The sequence below is a fragment of the Artemia sp. Qi Xiang Cuo genome, chromosome 12 (assembly GCF_049724085.1).
Source record: "Artemia sp. Qi Xiang Cuo chromosome 12, ASM4972408v1, whole genome shotgun sequence".
In the NCBI taxonomy this organism is placed as follows: domain Eukaryota; kingdom Metazoa; phylum Arthropoda; class Branchiopoda; order Anostraca; family Artemiidae; genus Artemia; species Artemia sp. Qi Xiang Cuo.
This window is the reverse complement of record NC_142805.1, coordinates 55,242,173-55,264,601: the sequence shown is the minus strand read 5'-3', so window position 1 is coordinate 55,264,601 and position 22,429 is coordinate 55,242,173. Positions and strand designations below refer to the sequence as shown.

Genomic DNA, 22,429 nt, shown 5'->3' with positions numbered 1-22,429 from the left:
CTATATAAAATTACACCAACCGCTATCAAAAGTTTTGGATGATGCTAGAAAAAGACCATTTGGCCAATGTCCAGTTGCCGAGACACGAAAAAGGGTCCTACAATAGGTCGTCATTATTAAGATGATTCTGATGCCTACCTGATTTTAATTTCTGGCTAATAATTGGTCAGAAAAGGCAGAATAAGGGTGTGATTTTCATGCAACCATGTGAAAAATCTACATTTTCGTCGCATCGGGTGGGATTACAGCGTTTTTATCAAATTCTTTGAGAGAGTGAGCCCACAACATAGAGAACGAGTATTTCGCAAATAAATAAAACAGGAAAAACATATAATTAAACAGCTAAACATATAAAATAGGGAAAATGGAATAAATATAAATGCTAAAAGTTTATAATTTGCTTGGACACGATAACACACACCCTGTTATTTGACATAGCTCAGCATACCGCTTACGCATAGTATATGCAGCCATTTTTGGTTTACGATCCCGTGTGAACAGGCCTTTCATGCAAGCAGTTGGTCGGAAAGATTCTAAAAGAAGTGAATGCTTTGAATTATATAATATATGCAGGTTAGGCTACAAAGCATAAATAAGGAACGTGGCCAACAAAATAAATAATAGCTCACATTGTTGATAGAGGGAAACAGCTTGTTGATGTGTATTTAACGAGTTGAAAAAACTGTTCATCCCAAGTAAGGATTGCATTTAGCTCTGAGCAGTATTCAACCGTTCCTGAGGCCTAAGATTAATTAAAAGTAAAGAGTTAAAAACAACCTCAGAAAGCTGAGTGAGGACCCGTAGAAACCTCAAACCCATGCCTCTCCAACAAAATACCGAGAGTTTGATAATTATTTCTATGACTGTTATATTTTTCCAGTTTATATCCTTTTTCAAAACTTGACCCCCCCCCCCCTACCTCCCAGATTAGATTCCTGTGCTATGGCGACATTCACACAATCACCTGACCTATACTAGCCCTCTTATTCAGAGAACTCGAGTTGGCAGCTTTTTGCAATGGCAACCAAGATGGATTGAGTCGTATCTAACACCGACCTGTATTTAATTATATTTGTTGTAACTAAGGGCATGTGTAAATTTTCTAAAATCAATAGACTATTTCATTTTGCTAGATTCCATTATCAAACCAACAATCCTTTGTACCCCTGGTGCTGCTCTATTGCATTGTGATATACCAAAGAGACAACCTAATTAGTTCTACTTGTGTTTATTTTGGCACAATTCATATTGGACATTACTAAGATTTGATCTTTTTATCGTTTGTCTTTTCTTTATGTTTTGTTTATTTAGTTTGTTTTTCCCTGTTGACAAAGGGGGGCGTGAAGCCAAAATAATCAGACTTTATTACTATTAGTAAAAAAAAGAGGGTTCTTTGTTATTTTCCACAGTCTTATTTGAAATACTACATTATTTTTATATTTTCAGTTCGTTTTATTTGTCAAGTTTTTTTTTCGGATGCTCAATATTCTCCATAATGTCGAATCTAAATTCTAAACAGTGAATGATCAACAGAAGTTTTTTCCAGCTGTTTTTTCTTTAGACCTCGGTTTACCTATCGAAACGTTATTCCGTATTGGATACCGTATGGACATGAGTCGTAACTGTACCGTGGACCGGTGGACCGCGTGGACAAAACAATGTTCTTGTCAAACTTTCCATCTTCAGCAAAACGATGATAGTAATTCAAAATATTGCTATCCGAGTCCTGACAGATCGGTCACCACATGAATTGTCTAGGAAGTGCTACCAAAAAAGGAAGGTTGTGCAAGCTGCAGGTCTTAAGAGTCAATATACTCTTTTGCTTACTCATATTTCCACATAATGGATTAGCTGAATGCCTAGTAGGGTCATTTAAAAATGTATCTTTGTTGCACCATCATACCATGGTACACGTTCTTGCTCAGTAACGCCAATTTTTGGAGGTTTAAGGAGGGGTTCTATTTTCTGAAATCTGGGGGGGGGGATTCGGCACTTTTTCAATTTACCAGGGAGATGGGACAATCTATGACCAGGGGGGGGGGCACATGCCTCTGTTCTTGTTATGATCTAGTTGTTCCAAATACAGTGTCAACCCGATCATCTTCTTCAATTATACATCATGAAACAAATCTGTAGAGTACCCTTGAACTTAATATCCAATTTGATATCGTTTGTCAACAAAACTTGAAGCTTACCCTCCAAATACCAGGGCATGATACGGAGGAGGGATAATCAAATAAATCCACAAAAAAAAAATACTTTCATATCAGAAGGGGGTAAAAAAACCTAACTACAGCCTCATGTACCCTGCTACCCTTACCTTAGACCCTAGTTCTGCCTGTGCCGCCAGGACATTGAGGAAGAACATTTTATCTTTGTATTTGTGGCATAATTTGAATTGGCTATTTTTTTTGGCTTCGGTTTTTAAATTTGGCTTGTTTGTGGCATAATTTGAAGTGACTATTTTAACTTGTTTGGCTTTGGTTGTTAAATTTGGCTTGATTGTGGCTTAATTTGAAGTGGCTATTTTAACTTGTTTGGCTTTGGTTGTTAAATCAGTTTTTCTTCTTTTTTTGGGTGTGCGTGTGCTTGCTTTGTCTTCATTACCATGTAAAACACCTTAGGACAAGGTTTTGCTTCAAGGGTTGTACAAAAGATTTTTTTTGTAGATTACTAAGGTTATATTATCCCTCTGTCCACTTATAAACTAGAATACACTCTTTTGTTGTGATACTCACTAGCTTTAATCAAATAAAAAATCGATTGTCACGATGTCACGAAAGTGTTCAATTTGGCAGGCATGTTGAAACAGTTAAACATAGTCAACGACAGAGAATAATATCAATAATTGTCGAAAGAAAAACAAGCAGAAAAATTATATGACCAACATACGAAATTATGAGGAAGATGCATAAATGTACCGACACGCCAGCGTTGCCGTTTTGTCAGCTTTCTCACTTATAGACGTGCTTGTTAACACAAATTTTGGTGATGACATACCACTATACCACGATAAGAGTAAACATGACCCAAAGCCACTAAAAGCATCCCTTTTGGGTAATACTGGCAACCGTGGAGACAGTGCACAACACGTAATAAAATACATCATTGTCTAGTACTAAAATAAATATCGAATAGTTAAATACAGTAAAAACCATTAAGATTATTTAAGAGCCGTAGCTATCGACTCATATCTTTGTTTCAAAAGATGAGCAGCGGGCTTTGGACTGCGATCACGTGCGAATATCCCTTTGTGGTTGCCAAAAACTCTCGTACTACCTAGAATGATTGTTTTATATAGTCAAAATAAATAAAGACTGCCGCAAAAATTGCCTCGTCGACTTGAATAATTACAAAATTATATAATTACAAGATAATCTTGATTTACGGTGAAGAAAATTTTTATTTAAATCCATTAATTTTAGGTTGTTGTAATTTGGGTTTATAGGAATATCTGTAGTCTCTCTATTTAAAGGAAAGTCTCTATTTATGTTTTTTTTTTTAATTTCAATTGCCTCCTAAAAGAATATGGGAAGCCATTTGCTTCAAATATTAAAGTTGCCTCATCAAAAAGAACTACATGATCTGGATTTTCAACAATGGGGAGGGCCAAAGCAGAATCAATATCCTCATTCTTGTTTTAAATTCACATCTCAGAGAAACCTTGTATTCATGCCGTCTTTCCCCCGCGAGCCGGCGTTTAACAACGCCACCGGGAATTCATTAAAAGCTTCCCCAAACACATCCAATCAAAATTTTAGATAGCAATTTTATTCAACGTAGTTGAAAGTTTTGGAAATTAGTTCTCTGAGGATGACTTACTAATGGCCGATCTAGGATTTGAGGAGAGGGAGAGGGCAAGCTGGCTGGAATTTTGATGGCTTGTTTTCTAGGTTATAATTAGATTTCAATAAATTCCTTTCTGGCATATTCACATTACAAGTAGAAACTGCATCCAATCCATGGCACCCTCTTGGCATTCGAAAATATGTATCATACATTAACATTAACAAAATACATTAATCAAAAGTATAACAACCAACACAATGGCCCCTTAGCAGCCTACGGAAATCGGCAGCCTTGTGTTCCTGCCGTCTTTTCCCCGCGAGCCGGCACTTAACTCCCGCCCCCGGAAAATACCTCCACGGAATATCCCCCCTCAGAAAATTGCCCCCTATTTTACCCATGGATAATTCCAGGATTATCATTAGAAGAGAAATTGAAATTTCTACTCTCCTGTTTAAGTCATGGGCAATCGTATTGCATTACCTATAGTAAAAACCCATATGGGTTAAATGTATTAATATTTGTTCTTTTATTATTATTTTTTCCCAGAGGTGCTTCATGTGTAAGGGGTGGTCGAATAAGCTTTGGAGGGGGCTCAGTCAATTGGAAATCGAAAATCCTAGTGTTTATTTCTAAGACTTATCCTAATTTTCAACTAATCACTGCCGAATGGATTTTTACTGACTACATTATCTAAAAAAAATTTCGTATTCTAGGTTAACGGCCCTTGTGTTTCAGCAGTTGTTTTGAAAGAATCTTCAGATTAGCTCTAAGGGAGAAACGGTGGGAGGGTAGATGTAGAAATTGATATATAATCATCAGGGCCGTTTCCAGACGTTCGTTTAGGGGGGGGGGAGGGCTTCGGAACAGGCACGATTCCTTGAATCAGAATCATCTTTTGTTGTGTCTGAAGGGGAGGAGCTAGATTTGCAAGCAATCCTATAGAAGGAAATCTTAATGACTTTGAAAGTAACTGAATGTTCCGTTCTTATGATCCAGTGCTTAGTTAATTAAAGTGTTACACACATCTTTTTCAATTGTATTCTGTACTTCTATAAATAAGTGAAAAATAACATTGTGTGTGATATGAGGAATGTGTCTGAATACGGCTATTTAAATATACAATGCTGTAGGGTAACATTTCTTAGCTTTAAATGTAGGAAAAAAATGACAAATGTGATTTTACTCCCAAATAATGGTAAACTTAATTTTTTTTTTTTTTTTCTCATTTTTTTTTACAAAAATGGATGTCCGAAATCAGGCACTGTCCAGTTGCTGAGGTATTACCCGAGGCACAAGATTATCAAATGTATAAACTAGACAGTTAATTAAACTTATGAAACTAGATGAAGGGGCATTAACGTTTTTAAGCCCAGGAAGATCGGAATTATAAATAATTTCATTAAAAGCTGTAAGGGATGCTTAAAAAGAGATGCTCAACTTGTCTTATAGCTACCTCCTAGGGAGTACCTTATTTTACCAATTTTACCTTATTTTACCAATTTTTACTAATTTTACTTACCGAGTTTTTATTTTACGGTAGTTTTACAACACTACTACCTAACCCCATAAAATTTTGGTTACGATATTTGTTAGAGACTGACCTCCTTATACGGAGACTCCTTATACTAGAGACTAAGAAATCATATTACCGATAATTATGTAGTTATACTCAGGGCATTATTTGCTATGGGGCAGGGGGTCATCTGCCCCCTGACCCCAGTTTGCCCCCAGCTGAACTTTAGTTTCTTCAAAGATCTTTTCAAAAATAAGATAAGCCTTCATAATCCAAGCATCCACTGAAACGGGTCAGTTTTCTTTAATTTATCTTTGCCTTTATGGTACTATATGGTTCATTTTTAAGTTTTCACTGTCATTTTTACTTGATTTCGAAGTTTAGCTCTGACTTTGCTCCTCACCCCCCCCCCCCCGGGATTATAACGAAATTATACTAGGGATCGTAATTTATGTGTGTGTGCCTTTTTTTATTATTTATTATTTTTTTTTTAGTTTGGTCATTACTCTTCAACCCAACAGCATCAGTCAAAAATTTGTTTCAAAAATATTGCTTTCTTCAACTGTTTTTGAAAATGTTAGCATCAAATCATTTAACTTAATTAAAACCTAATAATTTGAATTCCTGAAATCTACGATTTCCTAACATTTTTCATTCTTTCTTTTTTTCACAAATTATGAAGCTTTAAGGATAGTATTACATGTTCGTCAGTGTTGTCACGTTGAAACCGTGAAAATAAATAAGCAAATATAACTCTTAAATTTTGACATTATTAAGAATGACAAAATAACAACATTTGACAACAAAACAAACATTAACAAACTGTCCATTCCCATGGACAAGTACACCTTCAAAGGAAAGCTAGACATACCTAAGATGTTTGGCGACATATATTTGTTTTTTTTACTAATTTTATCCTTTTTTCTGTAGAAACTTAAACTAGCTATTTGGCTATTAATTCATATATGTAAAACTTAAAAAGAGAAGTTTGACATGGAATGAAACTTTACATAAAATGAAATAATGAATAAATAAACAATATGGATAAAGAGCTTGTGACAAAATTGTGAAAAAGCCTACCCCCCCCCCCCCCCCAATAATGTGGAGAAACAAATTATTATGTATCCCATGCCCCTTGACTATCCAGATATGGACCCCTCTTGCCCCCTCCACCCATAAAATGCTGGAGATTCACCCCTGATGGTGTAGAATATTCTATAGGATTTATGTATTTATTTAACTTTTTATATTTATTTTCCATATTTTTCGCGGTTAAAGAAAAGAACTTACTTGTTTTTTTGAAATAAGGAGTTCTATCTATCTTAAATTAGCACGGTTCTGACTTGGAGTTTGACTCCATGTTATTCAAGTCAAATCGGAAAAAAAACGCCCCTTAATCTACGTCAGAAGGAAAGACCTTCTGATAGACATGTAGTGGACGCATTCCCGATCGCCAGGGGTGAACTTATATCATGTACTATAGATGTCGATACTGTACTGTAATATAGATTTCAATGTACTATAGATTCCCCCCTTGTTTTCGATTGTCTTGTTTCGATAGTTTCGAGACCAGATCAAGAAACTTTTCTAGCTAACCTACATAATACAAACTGCGAATGTTTTCTTTAACATAATAAAAAACATTGGATGTTTCCCCCGTGAAACAAACTTCATTAAGTAATTGTTATAGCAATATCATCCCAACCAGTCGGTAGACATGACAAGCCAGTCTCTAAAATCCTTTTCCCCCTCCCCTCAAAACATTTTGGCTAGTAACAACTCCAGTCAGCATGAGACCAAGTTCACGAAAAGTATTTACTCGTACTTTTTAGTCTCAGCCTATTGTCTCTGTTTAATTCCATCATACGACAACTCCTCTACAAATGCCACTCATTTCATGTTTTCAAGTTATTTTCTCTAAACTTTTTTTTACCCTGCCATGACAACTCAACCCCAAAGGCAAGGAAAAAAATAATTAAAAAAATAAAATAAAAAATAAAAATAAACCTTATAGGATATTATTAAGCATATATAGTACCTATATTTTGGAATACAAGTAGAATATTCTAAAATCCCTTCGTTTCTTTATTCTTCTTCTTTTTTATTTGTTTTTTTCATTCTTTTTATTCTTTTTCATTCTTTTTATTCTTTTTCATTCTTTTTATTTGTCATACTTTTCCTTTGACACCACAATTTTACACGGGGGAATTTTCCGAGGGGTAGTTGTCTGCAGGGGGAATTCTCTTCGGGAGGGGGGGAGGGATTGTTTCAGGGGAAAATTTTGCGGGAGGAATACGAACAACCTCGTTTGGCTTAATCTATTAATGTTTGGATCTCTATTAAAGGTCTTATTTTTCTTTGTATCTAACCTGAAATTTCCTAAAATTTAAACTAAAAAAGAAACGATGAAAATAAGACGATGGAGGGCCGTCAAGTACCAATGTAGGAGCCAAATTCTTATCGGTCCCACCCCTAACATATATTATTCAAGCGCCCTGGCCCGTAATCAATTATTTAAAAGGGGTTTAATATTTTTAGGTGTGTACAAGGGGGTATTATGTGAAAAAAAGCGAGACAAGAACGTGCACCGGGAGCATAAGCTTTAAGTATTAAAATATTAGATTTAGATAAAATATTTATGGTTTAAACATTTAAAAAATTAACTATTTATATATTTCAATAACATATATTTAAATTTTAATATTAAACCTCGTGGAACACCACAAAGTCAGAATTACCTTGTGGTGTGCCAAAATCAGCGAAATTCCAAATCATTTCTCCAATGAAAAATCCCTCCTTTCGTAAAATATCAAAGCCTTTGAAATATTCCTTCATCAGAGCCATCTGGTAGTCTTCTGTCCAAACCACTGGTGGATCCTTCAAATAAATAGTCAAATTTAAAAGTCAGTATCAATCTAGCTTTCATTGAGTGAAAAGTGGATAAACATTTTGACTATTAACAAACCAGTGACAAGTTTATTTTATGAACAGGATATCATTGCAAGCTTACCTGGACTAATTACAAACCTGTTTGGCAAGTTTTCTTTATAATAGGATATTCATTATAAGCTTTTAAGATAAGCTGTCGGGCTAAATTTCCCCGCGTATTTAAGAGTGGATTTTGGAGCGAATTTTCCCTCCAGCTATGCAGGCGGGTGATCGCGTATTTGAGCAGTTTAAATATTACAAACTTTGGCCGTGCAAAATTAAGAGAGTGATTACTTTTTGTGACGGTCGATCCAATTATGAAGTTAGCTGTTATGGAACGGACGAAAACAAGATTGTGACGTCTGATAATATTTTGCGCTACTCAATAAAGTATTCAGAAGCGGTAAAAGATGGGAGACAAAATGTACAAAGAGCTATTAAGCTTTGTATCAAAGATTCAGATGGATTTCCAGATGACTTATCTGAATCTGTGCTATCTCTACAAACTGATCTGGAGGAATTGCGAAGCGGTGTAGAAGACAAGATCTGAAAAAATTTGAACGAAGAGTTTTCCAAGTTAGATATATCTCCGTCACAGTTTAAAAAAGAATTTTTAGACACGATTACGCAAGCGGTTTATAAAGCAATTGAGATGCAGTTTCAGTCGAAGTTTGAGCAGGTTGAAAAAGCTCTCAAGGATTTACGAGTGAAACTTGTTCAAAATGAGTCCAAACTTGAAAAACTTAAGTCGAAGTTGGACAACTTAGTTCAGTCTGCCCTTCCAAATAAAGTCTTTGTTGCTGGTGTCGAGACAACTGCCCGTGATCTCCCGGTGCTAGGTGAGAAAGTTCTTGATCGTTTAAATTTGCAAATGGGACTCCAGCTTGAAAAATCGATCATTAAGAGGGCTAAAAGTCTAGGAGCTAATGATCAAGCTCTAGCCCCTATTGAACATACATTGATCTCAGAAGCTGCAGCAGTCGAAATACTTCGCAATCGAAAAAAGCTGAAGGGTTCCCGCGTCTTTGTTAATGAAGCGTTAACTAGGGAGAGGCAGGAGGTTTTCAAGCTTGCTCGCAACAGATTTGAAAATAAGAATGTGTGGACGATGAGAGGCATCATTTTTGTGAAAAATGGCTCGGAAATTATACCATGCAAAACAATAGCCGATGTGGCTCAGATCCTCAATCTGGCTAACGAGCCTTCATTCTTAATAACTGAAATTTGATTTAGTTTTCCTTTGTTTATGTGGGAAATGAATAGATTTCAGTCATTTTTGGAGTCCCGTTTAAACTTAGATGCGTTACTTAATGATTCGACTGGGAGTGATAAAGACGTACAGTATGTCAGAAATCAACCAGATTTTGATTTTTCGGATGACCCTTTAACTAATGAAGTTGAGCAATGTGAATTTCCGATAAGGATATTACATGTTAATGTGCAAGGATTGCAGAGTGCCTATAGTGAACATAAGTTTTGTTAAATTCTAGTCCTAAAGATATTGTAGCTGTATGTGAAACTTTTTTGTCGCAAAAGTCTCCAATGTCTATGCTGTCCCTTTCGGGCATGAAATCTGTTTCAAGGTGTAGGTCTGAGAGTGCGAAAGGTGGTCAATTAATTTATGTCCGACAGGATTGGTCTGTTAATATACTTGATGATTTTTCAGTTTGGGATGAAGGTTTATGTGAGACTCAATTTGCTGAATTACGTCCCATTGGCTGTGAACCTTTTATTTTTGGATCAGTATATAGACCGCCGTCAAGTAACCCCAAAAAGTTTTTTGAGATTTTTGAGCCCCTAGTTGTAAAACTTGGTGGATGTAAAAGACCAGTAATAATTTCAGGTGATTTCAATTTTGATTTGTTGAATTTAGATGTGGCTTTTCATAAAGAGTTTCTGAACATTATGCTATGTTCAGGGCTTTTTCCAAGTATTTCGCTATCTACGAGACTAACAAAGACTACTGCAACTTTGCTGAACAATATTTTCTTTTCTGGTGTTTCTTTTAAAGCGATAAAGTCTTCTGTTAGTATATGTGACATGTCTGATCATTTACCAGTTAGCGTTGTTTTAGATGTAGCCCAATGTTTATCTCAACGTCCATTTTAAAAACATGGAAATAAAAATTCTAACCGACAGAAAAAATTGATTGATTTTAAGCCTTTGCGTGAATTGATGGATAATAAAGAATGGACCCCCATTTTTGATTCAAATGAATTTAATGATGTTTTTTCGAAATGCAACTCCGAGATCAAGCAGCATCGACAAGATTTTTGCGCGGAAAGTTTTCAAAAAAATTTGACCCGTGGATTGCGAATGGTATTTTGACGTCATTAAAGATGAAAAGAAAAAAACATCGTCAGTATCTGGCTGCCCAATCTGATGTATTTTATGAGGATTATAGAACTTATAGAAATGAACTTAATTCTATTATAAGATATGCTAAAAGAAAATATTTTTCCGATAAATGTTTACAGTATAAGTCAAATATGAAAAAGACATGGCAGCTAATCAATGAAAAAATCCGTCCCAATCATCGTTCGAGTTCGGGAGTTAATTGTGTTGAACTTGATGGTTCAAAAGTGACGGATCCAAAAGAAATTCTAGATATTTTTGGAAAGCATTTCAGTACTATTGGGTCTAGGATTGTATCGAGTACAAATAGGCAAGAGAGTCAGTCGAATGGTTTTGTTGTTGAAGATGATGCACCAAACTCATTTGATTTTTCTGAAATTGCACCTCAGGAAGTTAAAGGACATATAATGAAACTAAAGCAAAGTTTTTCATTGGATGATTTTGGGTTTTCTACACAGATTGTGAAACGAATAGCTCCTAATATTGCCCCATTGTTGGCACATATTTTTAATTTGTCTTTACTAAATGGAGTTTTTCCTGATCTTTTAAAAAATGCCCATTTTAGCTTTGTATAAAGGTGGTGTTTCTACGGATCCTTCAAATTATAGAGGAATTTCACTGTTATGTAAAATTTTGGAAAAAATGCTCATAAACAACTTCAAAATTATTTATGTAATAATAAAATATTGCATCCTTCACAGTATGAATTCATTAAAGGAAAATCAGCAGAACTAGCAATACATCAGCTTTTAATTGAAGTAAATAATGCGCTGGACACTGGTCAGGGCGCCTTGGCTATATTCTTGGATGTGGCCAAAGCGTTCGACTCGGTGGATCACCGTCTTTTACTAAATAAACTAAAAAAATATGGATTTTCTTCAAAATCTTTGAATTTTTTTGCATCTTACCTTGCTGAAAGAAAAATTGAATGCCATGATAGTAAAAAGGGAATCCGATCTAAGTCATTTTCCGTAAATTGTGGGGTTCCTCACTGCTCTGTTTTGGGTCCTACCCTATTTCTTCTATTTATTAATGATTTGCCTGAGTTTCTTCCTATCTGCAAAATTGTTATGTTTGCGGATGATGTTGTGATTTTTTCTTCCCATTCAGAATTAAAACAGCTTTTCCTGAACATCCAAAGTACTCTATCAACTACTTCAGAGTGGTATTGTCGAAACCTTCTTTTATTAAATGAAAGGAAATGCCAGTATATACTATTTTTACGAGTTGGTTCAGTCAATTCAGATGTTTTTTCTCTTTATTTAAATAAAGTGGAATTGAAACTGGTACAACAGTATAGATATCTTGGAATAATTATTGATGAAAATTTTTCGTTCCACGAACATGTTAAAACTCTATCGGTAAAGGTTTCTAGGAATGTTGGGATTATGTGCCGTCTCTGCCATGTTTTTCCGGTCAATATATTCCAATCAATTTACTTTTCTCTGGTCCACCCTTTTTTTCTATACTGTGTTTCAGGGTGAGCTTCAACTTTTCCCTCAGTTTATAAGCCCCTTCAAATTTTACATAAAGCGATGAGGATACTTCTTCGGATTGATAATAGGTCTTCTGTTACTCATCTTTTTGGATCAGCTGGAATTTTTTCTTTACATCAACTTCATTTCATTGCAATATCCCAGATATGTCACAATTACGTTTTTGGCCAGTTAGCATCAGATTTCCATGGAATTTTCCCTCTTAACTCGCAGCGTCATTCATATCCGACATCACTCAGGTTCAATTTCTCACACGAGTTTAGGTGAACAACTAGAGCAGGATTTTGTTTGAGGCATATTGGTCCGAAGGTGTGGAATTCTATTCCCCTGGATATTAGAGAGTGTGGTGATTACCATCAGTTTCGCAGAATGGTGAGGAATTTTATCTCTGAAAGTTGACTTTGGTTTTATTTACCTTGTTTGTATTTAAGCAGTTGTCCAAGAGGCTTGTTTCTTTTTTTTTTTTTTTTTCGTTTTCATTCAAATTGCTAACGGTGTTTAATAATTTGTTGTAATTTTTAATGTGCTCAATTAATCCACTAGGCATGTGCGCAGGTGTATTTTATAGCGTTATGTATATTTCATAAATAAAAAAAAAAAACAACTAGTGAATTATATATATATATATATATATATATATATATATATATATACATATATATATATATATATATATATATATATATATATATATATATATATATATATATATATATATATATATATATATATATATATATATATATGTATATGTTGGCTACTCATATAAGCCTGTAATATTAACAAAACTACCTTGGATTGGCTTCTCACATGATAACCAAATAAAGTCCAATAACTCGTCAAGTTAAAAGAGAAAATATTTATGCTCTATACTATCTCTTTAAATGAGCAATAATTTAATTATTCTTGAAAACGGCTCGATCTATATAGGTCAGAAGTTTGAGAAAATTTGCTAAAAGCATTAATTTAGGAAAAAAGATTTATGTGAGTGACGTCATAGTTATGAATCCATTAGAAAAGAATACATCCCTCATATTAGCCTCAGTAGTGGTTGTATTATTTTTAGTGCCTATGATACAGGCAAAATTACACAAGATACATATGATTGACAAGAAAAATAATATTATTGACTTAATATTTGGGAGTACATTTCAAGAGAATCAATTACATCATCCTCCCCCCCCCCCCCCGTGAGCGAAAGCATCATTTTTATATATATAACAAATTGTATCGTTTTCAGTGTGTATGATGCAGGGAAAATTACATAAGAAAGATATGATTGACAAGAAAAATCATATGATTGACGTTATATTTATGAAACCATTTCAAGAGAATAAATTACATCATTTCCGCCTTCACCCCCCATGAGTGAAAGTATTGTTTTTTATATCTATGACGCATTCACATACACAAATAAATACATACAGGAATGTTTAAACCCAAAAATGAAAAAAAACACACAAATACAAACTTTGTTATGATAACATTAAATATAAGACCAGCAAATGTAAATAATGAAAAATCTTAAAACAAAATGAAGAGGACCTAAAAAGAACTGAATGAGTTTAGATTAGCTTGTCAGATGATTAAGTCATGAATCAGAAACGTTAGACGAAATTTATTGGGAAGGGAGAGAGCAAACTCGTAAAATAAAACGAACGCAGGCTAATTATAAGACAATTATAGAATATCAGAGGGAAGGAAATAAAATTTTGGAGCTTCTAAGGACCCCCTTCCCCAACCACTACGTGTATGTGCCTGCTAGGCATTTATTTCTGTTCTTGGAGAAACCTTTCATTAGGGAAGTCTTGTTAAAACTGTAAAGGATGCTACTCAGAAAGGAATATGTTCATGTCTTTGACTTTCTAAAAAATACGAAATGTTTGAAAAGTATCATAACCTTTCAGAATTTTGGGAGGGGACTTCGTCCCCTCCCAAAATTTCTTTCAGAGAGAGAGAGAGAGAGACAGAGAGAGAGAGAGAGAGACAGAGGGAGACAGAGAGAGAGAGAGAGAGAGAGAGAGAGAGAGACAGAGAGAGAGAGAGAGAGAGAAAGTGAGAGAAAGTGAGAGAAAGAGGAAGAGAGAGAGAGAAAGAGGAAGAGAGAGAGCAGGGAAGGCGATCATATACAGAGCGTATTCTATACTCAAAATACGCACTGATACAGAAATTATCGCATTATACACTCGTTATAAGCAATGATACAGGAATTATCCTTCAAATATTGCAGCATTCAAAAAGAGGGGAAAGAGTTTTCAAAAATAAAGAGAAGAGGGGTCGAAAATAAAGTAAAGATACACAAATCAAGAAGGTGAACTACGAAAATAAAGCTTTTCTTTAACCAAATAAATATTCATCAAAATTCAAGGATTTTTTTTTGCTTTTTAAACAGGTTATAGAAATGAATAATGTTGTCATCATTTACTAGAATTTGGATATATTTGTAATTAAAACGCGGACTGGGCGTTGGGAAAGAAAACACGTATTTGCATACATATCTAATATATATAGTATATTATTATCTAGTATAGATTTCCCCCTAATATATTTGATAATTAGGGGGTTGGTGGCAAGGTATATTTGGAAGCACCTTCAAAATGTGTTAATTCCAATCTGTCTGCGTATTATAAATTTAAAATTCCTTTCTTAGTATGTTTTCTTCAAAACAGCCCCAATTCTAGGCTTATACCTAATACGGTTATTTCAAATGCGAAAGTAAAGAGTGACATAATGGTTGCAGTGACAGTTATTTCTCTTGGATATGATGTCATTTTCTGTCTGAGAGAAGCTATATCTATTTCATACATATTATGAATATTCGAATTAAATACCTTGTAACAGCGTAGTGGATAAAGCCGCGCTTGGAAACCTTCGGGCTGAGGTTCGATCCCGGCTGTTGCAAGGAATACTGTATCCTATATTTACTATAATCTAATTTTTTGTTTTTATTTTAGTCACTTCTTTTTGTATAGGAAAAGGTACTTGTTAAACGTGTTTTTTTAACCTACACTGAATATGGGGAGGAGAGGGGCAAGAAATGAAAAATATTATCTTGACTTACAAGATTTTGAATATATTTGTAATCAATTGCAGAGTGGATATGGACATGAGTAAGAAAAGATATATTAACCTATATATCTAGTATATGTGCTATATAGGAGAATATATTAGAATATATTTTCCCTCCTAGTATGTATTTGCACATCAGGGGGAGGTGTAAACTATACAGGTTACCCCATCCATAAAGAAATTATCATTCAAACATCACATCATTAAAGACACAGGGGAAGGAGTTTTCAAAAATAAAAAGAGTAGAAAATTGAAAGAATAAGTATAGATACACAAAACAAAAAGGAAAACTTCCAAAATAAAACTTTTGTTTAAAAACAAATATCCATCAGAATTCGAGCATTTTCTTTTTCGTTGTTGTAAAATTTAGTTAGAAAATGGCTGTGCATTTTCGTTGGCAATATTTTCAGTGTTAAAGTATGCCACCAAGCATGTGCGCTGTTTTGTGACATTTATTTATGTATGTGTTATAAATAGAATATTCTACTCTACTCTTCTACTCTATGCGCACACAGGAAAACTGGCCGTTTCTTGGGTGAAAATTTTACAACTTAGTTAGCCCTTTGCATTGCAAATTTAGATTTTACAATTTAGAATCATCATAAAAAAGTTTTAATTCTAAAACTTATCATAAAAAGCTTTAAGCCAAAACAGCTTAAACAGTCGTAGTTTAGAAAGTACTAATAAAAACTGAAATGACTCTCTTATTAACATTCAAATTACATTACAGCAACTGGAAAGGGATGAAAGAACAGAGGTCACAGAGGGAGAGGGAGAACAGAGGGAGAAAGAGGAAAAAATACAGAGGACACAGAGGAATATGAACACGAAAAAGGGCAGTAGGAGGAGTAGACAGGGAAAAAGTTGGGTGTGGGAGTTAAGTGAAAGACAAAGATGGCAATAAAATAGCTGACTATTAATGAGTGGCTGGTTAGTAGCATATTGGGAGCCAGGACAGGATGTAGGTTACAAGTTAGAGGTGACACTTTCTGTATCTCTGTCAAGCAGATATTCCACTGCAGGAAAACTTACCGAATGAAAGCCCGCAATTGATCCTGCGCCATACTCTGTCATCATAACAGGCTTTCTAAATTTGTTGTGCCAATTCCTGGCTTCATTAAGAAGCTGCTGCTGGATGAGTTCCAAATGCCCCGTATCTGAATACCAACTGTAGTAGCGATTGAAACAGATGACATCCAAAAAAGGTGCCTGAAATAGGTTATTTTGCCGTCAAGCCCTCCTAAGAAAAAGTTGAAAATTTCAAGGTTAAAAAAGCCACTTTGAGGGCGGTGAAAAAGTCGCTCAACAGTGTTTAATGTTAGTCGTTGGATTTTGGTGAGTGGATACATTTTTAAGTTGGGATTTTGTTTTTAATTCTGTTAATTTTGACTTTAACTGTTGTTTTATTTTCCCGTTTTCCATTTTTTTTTTATTTCTTCAAATTAAGGTGTTTGTTTCTCCTTGTTCTCCATGTTGTTTGGTTTTGTCGTTTTATTTTATCTGGCTTTTATCGTCCACGTTTTTGCCTAAAAAATGTGAATACTATTTTCACAGAACTTTCTTTTATAACGCCAAAAAAGGTTTCGTCCAGTATTTTCATTGGTCTTATAATACCCCATTCTCGTTTTTCTTATCTTTTGTGTTTTTATTCTTTGTGCTGGCGTCATTCTGTTGAATTCTTTAAAATCCTCATAGGATCGATCACTTTATCAACTTCAAGTTCGCCACTGACACCAAGAAGAAAAGACAAACAGTAAAAAAATATTGTTCAGTTACAAAGCAATAGATATACTGAAACAATAGTCGTAAATAATGATATCAAAAGGTGTCGACACACAAATTTTTTCTGATTCAAGCAATAAGCATTTGGTTTAGCACCTTGAGAAGCAGAGAAATGTCTAGTCAGAGCTTATGTTGCTAATCGTTCTAATTTAAAACAGTTTTACTGAATAGCTCGCAAATATTGTCAATTCTGACAAACTTATAAACACAAGGATATAAGCTTTGTAGTTTAATTGAAACATGGATGAACAAGAAGTTCTAGATAGTATGGGATGGAGTAACCCTTTGTTTATGTAGCGTCTCATATAGGTACCGGGTAATGCCTATCTGTTCTCGCAATACAATTCTCGCGTGACTACTGGATTCTTAAGTTATACAAAATACCCTTTATTTACCATTTGCGTTACCAAACTTTGGCAAATCCATGAGATAGCAAAATACTGATCCGAAATACCAATATCGATATATCGAATATCGAAAGTAAAAATATCGATATATCGATTAATCAAAATATCGCCCAACACTAACTAGATATATTAAACTTGTCTGGGGCACCCTCACCCGGGGTCATAAATACAGGCGGAGGAGGAAGAAGGCCCCTCAAATGTACACTCAAAAGGGCCCACTGGTTTGTCCACAAGTACCATGAGTTACAAACCTTCTCCCAGTAACGGGTTAAATTGCATGGTGATGCAGAACACCATTGTGGGAGGATCCTCTATAGGAGGACAACTGCAGCAGGGCGTAAGATCCAGATCTATGGACAACAGCCTCTGCACAGGGCTGCCTCGACCCCTTTGGGGTACCTGCATGACTGGGAACCTTGCGGTCAACTCTATTCCCACTTGAGGAGTGGCGCCTCTCGAGGAAATTATAGCCTAGTAAACGACACAGCATTCGCAAGGAATTCCGACTAATAGGTAATTCTTCTGGGCTTGGTATGTTTTGACGGGCGTCTTCGGGCTGAAAAAACCTCTTCCTAGCTAATTTATAAAATATGGGCTGCCTCCCCGTAGTGGCATAATCTTTGTAGGCATGAATATATAATGAGTCGGAGGTAATAGGCTTGAGATTGTCTGTGCAGGATTTCGACTCTTGGTGAAAGAAGAGCATCACCAAGTGCTGAAAACCATGTTGTGACCAAGATGGGCCCAGGGTTGCACAAAGCCTCCATTCATGGAGGTCCCAGGGACTTCTCGCTGTCCGGTTCTAAGCCGGCTTAAGCACTTAGGTGTAGACTTGAGAAGATATGTGATCCCCATCCCGCACTGATATCCGGGATCATTGCTTTTCCTGAGGCAAAAATAATGTCAATGATTTAAAGAACATGAAACTTGGAACTTGGAATGTTACGACGTTAAAAAATGACCATCGTATCGGCATTTTCACTAACGAATTCAGATGTTTCGAACTGGACTCATTAGGGGTTTCAGAAACTCATGTCCCAGGGGTAGGAAGCATGAAACTAGGTGATATAGAATTTGTTTACCCAGGCAGGAAGGATGGGGTACAAAGACAGGGAGTAGGGCTCATGATGAATAAGGAAGCTGCTAAGTCTTTTTTAGGCTGGGAAGGCATTAATAATAGAATACTAATTGCTCATTATGACTAAAAAGTTCAGGGTATCAGTTATAGCAGTATATGCCCCTGTAGAACCGACTGACGGAGATACTAGTGACTCAGATGAATTTTACTTACAATTACAGGACCAAATACAGGGTCCCAGGTAGAAATATGATGTTTTTTCTAGGAGATTTTAACGCCCTGGTCGGTAGAAATAGGAATAGATGGTATCCTAGCCTAAGCAAAGTTGGTGTAGGAAAATAAAACAGTAATGGATACAGACTTTTGCAATTTTGCAGGTATAACTTGTACAAGAATTATCTGAGTGATAGATCATATGAAAACAAAAGGAATGTAAAGAAAGTGGAGAAAGCATTAAAATATGAAATAAGGAGGTGTGAAGTGAAGGCCATGGATAAAATTGCCGAGGATCTGGAAGATGTAGCTAGACGGCAGAGTAGTAAAATATTGTACTGGCATGATAACAAATTAAGAGGGAGTAGTCAATCCGGACTTGGTCCAGTTAAAGACAGGAATGGGGCCACAATTAGCGATAAGGAAATAACTAAAGGGCCGAACATTTTGAGAATTTGCTTAAACCGAGATAGAGCGGCTTGAAGAGATCTAAAATTTATTGAAAAAGTTTTCGATATCTTTGAAGGCAAGGAAGATTTGTTTTGTGAGGAAGAACTTCCAACAATATTAAAGGAATTAAAAAATAAAAACGCACCGGGTGCTGAGAATGTGGTAATGAGTTTCTTAAATATGGTCGCTCTGAGGTTAGAGATAAGTTACTGAAGATTATGAATATGATCTTTGAAAAAAGGGAAGTACCTAACGATTTAGGAAAACCTTAATTAAGCCACTTTATAAGAAAGGTGATAAAAGTGAGTGTGGTAATTATCGAGGCATTAGTCTAGTCTCTGTAGGTAGTAAATTACTTAGTAATATGATATTTCTTGGAATGAGAGATGCCGTAGACAAAGTTTTAAGGGAAGAACAGCGCGGTTTTAGAAAAGGTAGAGGATGTGTCGATCAAATTTTCACTATTAAGCTAGAAACTGAGAAGTGCCTGAGTTTTCAAACACCATTGGTCCTCAGTTTTATAGATTATAAGCAAGCGTTCGATTCTGTTGATAGAAGAGCTTTAGTAAAGGTTTTATCCTTGTCTGGTATACCAGACAAATACATTAAAGTGATTAAGGCTATGTACGAGAATAACACTGCTGCGGTTAAGGTAGGAAATGAGGCTAGCAGCTGGTCTTGTATTAAATCAGGAGTTAAGCAGGGTTGTGTTCTATCCCCCTTTATATGAATTATTTTGATGGACTTTGTCTTGAGGAGCACAGGAAATGTAATGGGGGATCATGGACTCAAATGGGGAGGAAAACGTCTCCTGGATTTAGATGATACTGATAATTTAAGCGTCCTTGATGAAAGTGTGAACAAAATGAATCAACTTTAGGAGGTTTGCAAGTTCATGATGCTAGAATATATTTGAAAATTAATGTTAAGAAGACTAGTTCACTAAGGCTAGGAATAGGAGAAGATGAAACGGTGACGTTGGATAGTGAAAAATTTGATCAGGTGGGTAGCTTCACTTACCTTGGTAGTATTATTAGTGAAGATGGTGGGAGCAGTGAAGATGTTAAAAGTAGAATAGCCAAGGCTCAGGGTGTTTTCTCACAGTTAAAAAAAAAGTTTGGAAGAATAGGAAGATAAGTCTGCAAACCAAGATGAGAATATTAGCAGCTACGATGATGACAGTGGTCAAATATGGCTCTGAAGAATGGGCGCTCCGAAAAGCGGTTGAAGATTTGCTAGATGTTTTCCAGAGAAATTGCTTAAGGATTGTTCTGGGTACCCGACTGACTAGCCGTATTTCAAGCAATAGGCTATACGAAAAATGTGGTTCAACACCGCTCTCTAGGGCTATAATGAAAGAAAGGTTGAGGTGGCTAGGGCACGTTGTGCGGATGAAGGATGACAGACTGCTGATGATTATTCTTTTTGGCCAACCGTCTAGGGCTAAACGGAAAGCAGGTCGTCCTCGTTTGGGGTGGGAGGACGTCAGAAAGAAAGATTTAAAAGAAATGGGAACTTCGTGGGCGGGTGTAAAAAGGGAGGATTTGAATAGATTGGGATAGAGGAGGAGCGTGCGTAACTGTGTTGACCTCAGGCGGCTTGGTGCTGCGGTGAGTTGTCAGTAGTAGTAGTAGTAATCAGTTGGTGGGTCAAACACACTTGCTTACTGAAGAACACTAAGAGAGTACTTAATCAGAAGAAGAACATGAAGTTTTATATTAAGTCAAAGCTCTTTAAAGCGTGGTCTAATTATTTATACGCCCAGTTAAACAGATACTTTTGGGGATGCCATAAAACGTGTTCCTATACATATATGGAGAATAATTATCAGTGAGCATTGAGATACTCTTAGATCTTTTGTCATGAAGAAATGTTCCTCCCCCTCCCCCCACGTTATTTTCTGTAGAGTGCATGTGTGATTAGGATTGATTTGTAAATAATTTCAGGAACTGGTTTTTGTCATTTAAGCAGCCAGTCTGGTTTTGCTAATATGCTTCAATCAGGGAAAGTCCCTGCCTCAAATTAAACTTGTCCGTCAGCTTAATAGACAGAGATTAAGCGCTAAATTAAGAGAACTACCAAAAATACAAAAGAGTTTGAAAGTTTACTACGGATTGCTACTTTGGGAGGGGGGGGGGTATTACTCCCCTAGATCTTTTTTTGAACTCTTAGATTTCCCCGATACCTAATTTAAATTAAACTCCTTCAGGGACCTATGATTTGATGTGTCTCATGCTGTACCCATTAGGAATGCTTTTTTGACAGAAATCGCACCTTCGTGGCAACACTGCTTATAAAAGCTTTTACTTTTGCCTTAAAATATACTTTATTTGTAGCCATGTGTAACCACTGCATATTTTAGGAAAAAAAAGTCAATAAAACAATTGAAAAGGCTTGGGCCATGTAAGCCACTAAGAAGCCAAGTTAATATTGTATTTTCTGGCTTTAGAATCAAATTAGCTTCCTTAGTTTTTTTTTTTTTATTATTATTATTTTGTTGTTGTTGTTACATTATCCATAGAACCGCCTGAGGAGCATACTGGGGTTACGTCTCACCGACCAAATCCTAAATACCATCATCCGCCAACGATGTGACCAGAAGTACGACCTCACAACTATCATTCGACGCCGCCGCTTGTCCTGGTTCGGCCATGTTACCGAAGACCGACCGAGACTTTAACAAATGAAAGCCTACGCTGCAAACCAGCACCTGGAGGAAACGAAATGAAGGACAAGCCAAAACTTGGCTCAGCAAATTTAAATCTGACCTCGAGCCAATTGGCAGGCTCCGGAGACATGGTCGCAGATGGGACCCTTTATGACTCGAAATTATAGCTCCATTAACCCAAGACCGTAACCTGTGGAATTCAACAGTCTGCCAGATTCTGTCGCCAGGGAGAGCTACATAGCTTGCGTCCTGATCTAAGTACAAGTAAGTAAGAGCCATCTGTTTAATTAAGCTGAAAAAAAAAGATTTTACTAAAAGCAGAAGAAAAACATTTTTTTTTTTTTGACTTCCGGAAATGCTATTTTTACCAAGGATCTCAGAGATGAATGAAAATATCTTCTTAATTAGTTTTTAATTTGTGTCCTCAGTCTACTCTTTTTAACCACTCACTATCCCTATCTCTTGCTTTTTCTCTTTCTTCCTTTTCGATCTTAATTTCAAATGTTATTCTTAAAACAGACGATAATGTTACAAGGACAAGTTTAATTTTCAAAGAGAAAATATAGGCTATTATCCTTGAAGCATTCTCCTTTGTAATTCATTCCCTCTTTTTTTTTAATGAACAGGGATTGAGGACAGTTTTAGATACTTGACCTTTATAATACCTCCTTCCAGCACCCT

The 22,429-nt window shown here is 35.8% G+C and overlaps 1 protein-coding gene across 3 annotated transcripts in view; it reads right to left on the bottom strand.

Moving 5' to 3' along the window:
- Window positions 1–319: 319 nt before the first annotated feature.
- The window catches only part of LOC148946292 (beta-glucuronidase), a 124,147-nt gene continuing 102,037 nt past the window's right edge, over window positions 320–22,429 (bottom strand). For 2 of the 3 annotated variants that reach the window (XM_089098356.1, XM_089098358.1), the window contains exons 11-13: window positions 16,183–16,359; window positions 8,041–8,179; window positions 320–533 (exon numbers count right to left, since the gene is read on the bottom strand). In XM_089098356.1, the coding sequence (XP_088954482.1) occupies window positions 391–533; window positions 8,041–8,179; window positions 16,183–16,359 (459 nt within the window). In that variant the 3' untranslated portion in view covers window positions 320–390. Of the gene's footprint in view, window positions 3,280–8,040; window positions 8,180–16,182; window positions 16,360–22,429 lie in introns of all 3 variants that reach the window. The other variant, XM_089098357.1, reaches the window with a different exon arrangement.